The 5,101-nt window shown below is 48.2% G+C and overlaps 1 protein-coding gene across 1 annotated transcript; it reads left to right on the forward strand.

Moving 5' to 3' along the window:
- The first annotated feature begins 2,409 nt into the window (after positions 1 to 2,409).
- LOC101414027 (cholesterol 25-hydroxylase-like) lies at positions 2,410 to 3,694 on the forward strand. The gene is given in 3 exon segments (XM_023592220.1): positions 2,410 to 2,537; positions 3,035 to 3,240; positions 3,243 to 3,694. Coding segments are annotated over 3 exon segments (786 nt in total).
- The last annotated feature ends 1,407 nt before the right edge of the window (positions 3,695 to 5,101 follow it).

Genomic DNA, 5,101 nt, shown 5'->3' on the forward strand with positions numbered 1-5,101 from the left:
GGACTGTGGGGAATTGGCATCTAAGGAATATCTGTGTATTCTACCAGTGGTGCCCACATACCAACTGAGAAGTTCTGATTCATGACTTGGCCTATATGTGTGTGTGTGAATATATATAAATTTATGTATCCTACATATTAAAAATTATGTTATGAATTATGCTATGATATGTTTCCAGGCCTATATATTGGCCTATATGTTCATGGTTTAATTATTCTTTCCTCATACAATATGACTCTATATTTCTTTTTACATAATATTGATTTTAATTACAAACTTCCTCAGTTATTTTTGGAAAAACTAAGGAGTACAAATTTATATATGTATGTTATTTTGTGTGTTTACCAAGTGCCAGGCACTATAATTTCACCTTTGTAAACTCAGCGATAAGAATAATACCTACTTGTTGGCAGGGTGGGGAACCCAGCTCTGCAGAGGAGTAAATGAAATCGCTTCAGGTAAAGCTCTTAGCTAGCGCCTGGCACCTAATAGGCAGACATTACCTGCTGGCTTTGCTATATTATTTTTTCCCATTTAATGCTCACGACAGCCTCATGAAATGGCTGCTACTACGATTCCCATTTGTAGGGATAAGAAAACCAGAGCTTGGAAGGAGTGAAGCACAGAGATAGAAGAGGCAAAACTGAGACTGGGAGGGGTCCTGGCTCCAGAGTTTTGTCCCAAGCCTCTATTCTCTAAGCGTCCCGCGAAACCCATGTCAGCCACGCGGTCAAACGCGGGGCTCGTTTATGCAGATCCGGGGGTCTCCAGTACTGACCTCCGTCTGCTCAGCGTCGCTCAGTTCGGGGGCGAAAAAGAGAGAGGATGAGGGCGGCCCCACAGCGGGTTCTCTGGGTCGAGGTTTTGGGGAAGGGGCTGGAGGGCACGGGGCAGGGTGGCGCCGCGAAGCCTGCCACGGGAAGGTCAGGGTAGCGCGACATCATCTGCTCCTTCACCAGCCTCCTGGGAAGCGTCAGGACCGCCCGCATCATTCTCTGGAGGAACAAAGTGGGCGGTTTACTGATTTCATTGCTTACACCCCAGCCTGAAATGCAGTGGCCTTTTACCCAGACCAGCACCGACTCTCTGTGTTAAACCGAATTAAAAATTTTTATTTTATTTTATTTATTACTATTTTTTAACTTTAAAAGGAAGCCCTGCAGCCGGGGCCGCTTTCCAGGGCCGCTGTGCCCCGGGATTCCGCAGCTGCTCCTGTGCGCCCCGGGGGCGCCGCGGAGTGTCGACTCTCAGGCTCGGGCTGCGGGACCCACCCGGCGAGTCTGAGCGCCGCGGGTTCACAGTTTGCGGCGACCAGGGCGGGAAAGGCCGTCTCAGAGACGCCGAGACCGACCGGCCACTGGTCCTGTCCCATTTCCTGCGCTGATTGCCCCATGGGCGGCCGGGGGACCCGGATCCTTCTGCGGAAGGCGAGTTTCGCCGCTGGTCTTCGCTTGGAGCTACAATTAAGGCTGCGTAGAGCAGAAAAGATCCAAAATACAGAAGGTAGGTCCCTTTTAAAAGTTTTTTTTTTTTAAATATAGTCATGTTTGCGTCTTTATGTAAACACACGTGCAGTTACACCCACTCATTTAAGAAAAAGTACAAGTGTTGCCAAAGGGGCACTTTCTGGTGGTGGTGGAAATAGTCTCTCTTGCTTGGGGTGGTGATGACACAGGTGAATTGAGCTTTCAAAACTGAGGGCAAGGGAAGTGGATTTGGCTCAACTGATAGAGCTTCCACCTACCACATGGATGGTCCAGGATTCAAACCCAGGGCTCCTGACCTGTGTGACGCTGTCCCACGCTCAGTGCTGATGCACACAAGGAGTGCCCTGCCATGCAGGGGTGTCTCCTGCGTAAGGGAGCCCCACACGCAAAGAGTGCACCCTGCAAGGTGAGCCGCCCAGCACAAAAAATGTCTGCCTGCCCAAGAATGGCGCTGCACACACAGAGAGTTGATGCAGCAAGATGACACGACAAAATGAGACACAGATTCCAGGTGCTGCTGAGATGCAAGGGGACACAGAACACACAGTGAATGGACACAGAGAGTAGACAGTGGGGGGCCGAGATAGGAAAAAAATTTTTTTAAAGAAACAACAACAAAACTGAGGGCAACTCCACACTGAAGAGGCTGTGTATTATATGGAATTGTATGCCAGTTGAAAAGGACAGAAAATGTCAATTGCCTGCATATGAAAAGTTAGCGTGCATACGTAAAGGCCCATTGAGGCAGCTTCAGGTGTACGTGTTTATAGCCAAGCTTCTTTGGGGAGTTACCTGCTCATCCCAGCTCTGCACAGCCAGGACAGGAAGTGAAAATGCAGCTGCCACCACTCGGGGCCAGGCTGCACGTCCCAAGAAAAGCCAGGGGGTCCTGTGGGCAGGCACAGCCTGGCCCGGACCCACCATGAGCCACTGGAACAGCTCCTACGTCCAGGTCCTCTGCAGCTCGGGCCAGCTGTTCCTGCAGCCCCTCTGGGAGCACTTGAGAAGCCAAGACACCTTCCTGCAGTCGCCCTTCTTCCCGGTCATTTTTTTTAATGGGCATTAATTTTTTTATTTATATTTTTTAAGATACATAGATCACAAAAAATGTGACATTAAAAATATAAGAGGTTCCCACTCCCCCACCCCCCCACTCCTCCCACAGCAACAACCTCCTCCATCATTGTGGCACACTCATCGCACTCGGTGAACACATCCTGGAGCACTGCTGTACCACATAGATAATAGTTTGCCCTGTAGTTCACACTCTCCCCCAATACATTCAGTGGGTTATGGCAGGATATATAAAGTCCAGCATCTGACCCTGCAATGTCATTTAGGACAGCTGAAAGTCACAAAAATGCCCCGACATCACATCTCTTCTTCCCTCTCCCTGCCCTTAGCCACGACTGTGGCCACTTTCTCCACCTCAAAGCTATAATTTCTTTAATTACTAGTCACAACAGTTTTGTAGTAGAATGTCAGTAAGGTCACTATAATCCATATTTTATTCCTCCATTCTGTGGACCCTGGGATGGTGATGTCCACTCCATCATCACCTACGTGGGCTTCTGCCTGCCATTCATGCTGCTGGACGCCGTGTGCCCCTGGGGGCCCGCGCTGCGGCGCTACAAGGTCCACCCCGACTTCTCGCCGTGGGCGCGGCAGCTGCTGCCTTGCCTGGGGCAGACGCTCTACCAGCACGCGGTGTTCGTGCTGCCCGCGACGCTGCTGCACTGGGCCCGCAGCCCCCCAGCCTGCCCGCCGACGCCCCCGCGGTGCTGGAGCTGACGCGCCACGTCATGGTCTGTCTGCTGCTCTTCGACGTCGAGTTCTTCGTGTGGCACTTGCTGCGTCACAAGGTGCCCTGGCTGTATCGCACCTTCCACAAGGTGCAACACCAGAACGTGTCCTCTTTCGCACTGGCCACGCAGGACACGAGCGTGGGGGAGCTGTTTTCCCTGGGCTTGTTCGACATGGTGAACGTGGTGCTGCTCGGGTGCCACCCGCTCACCGTCCTGGTGTTCCACGTGGTCAACATCTGGCTGTCCGTGGAGGACCACTCGGGCTACGACTTCTCCTGGTCCACGCACAGACTGGTGCCTTTTGGGTGGTACGGGGGCGTAGCGCACCACGACCACTCCCGCTTTAACTGCAACTTCGCACCTTCCTTCACACCCTGGGACAAAATGCTGGGGACGCTGTAGTCTGCTTACGCCAAGTAGCTGCGTGCCTGGCAGGGGTGGTGCCCTCTCAGACCCGGGATGGCTGTGCATTTCACTCTTGCATCAGGAGAAGAACACTAAGCTGTTTCTCTTCTTACGCATCTAAAAAGAACAGGCACTTCTTAACTGATGGAAACTGTTGTAGATAAAATCTGATTTATTTTGCTACCTGGCAATCAATTTATATCATGTTTGTATGTCAATGCAGTTGTATTCTAGGTGTTGAATTCTAGCTCATTTCAGTAGCTTTTATTCCTAGATAAGAGTTAGTTAGCTAATTGTCACTGGCATATTTAAATCATCTCTAAAATGGTTTGTTTGTAGAACAAGGAATGTCCTAGGTTTGAAAGTGTCCTAGCATCAGACTAAGAGAACAGATTTTAATAGAGGATCTGACCTCTGACTTTATAAACTGTGAAATATGTTCCTGCTGGACAGTGACCAAGATTATAGTAATTCTTTCTATTTTTTCATAGAGACATATATTTATATGAAATAAATGTTATTTGTGCTTCAGCAAAACATGAAGAAAACAAGCACTGGCTCTTGTTTCACCAACATTTTGACTGATAAAAAGTACAGAAGGAAGAGGGAGATGGAGTGGGGTGTCCTTTAGAGCCTAGAGCAGCTGTCTATGGGGGTTGGGTTTCGTGTGGGTGGTTGTAGGCCTGGGTTGTCTGTTTTGGTCTAAAGATTTCACAGAGGGAAAAACAGTAAGTATTTGTATTTCCTATTGTTCTGAATGCTTTTCAACTGACTTATGCCTAAGGGGCAACTGGTAGACTTGATCTGGAAAGTTTTACAAAGAGACAAACACTGGGCAGCCATCTGATTGTTTTGTCTGGGTGGAAGGATCATGTTCTGGGGAGGTGAAGAGAATTAGAAAAGCACCTTGCTTTGCAAAACAGATAAGTCAAATGTGTGCATTAGAGTGGTAAGCCTCTTTTCATGAAGCCAGCATCCTTGGGTAATACAAACGATAACTGAATTCTGTGGGTCTGCAATCCAGGATTTTTGTAATTTTCAACTTTCATAATTAAGACATCATTCAAAATGCATATCTCTCTTTTAAAGAAAGGAGAGCAAATGATGTAGTGAAATTTGACCCTAGATCTCTGATTCCTCGTCTGTTAAAGATGGTTCCAAGATGTTTTCATGGATTACTCTTGACTGTAAATATCTCTATTACAGAGCACACATGTGTCACACAGCACACAGTACATCTGGCTGCTGCCTAATTTTTCTCACTTTTGAATTTTTCTCACATTTGAATATAGCTTATTTTGTGGAAAGTTGGAAGTTAAGATAGAAAAGTGTAAATAAGGCCGGTTTGTAGCTCAGCTTATTCCTTATGATCCAAACTATCCTGTTTCCAGGTGAAGAAGTCCA

Source organism: Dasypus novemcinctus, chromosome 6, assembly GCF_030445035.2.
Source record: "Dasypus novemcinctus isolate mDasNov1 chromosome 6, mDasNov1.1.hap2, whole genome shotgun sequence".
Lineage (NCBI taxonomy): Eukaryota > Metazoa > Chordata > Mammalia > Cingulata > Dasypodidae > Dasypus > Dasypus novemcinctus.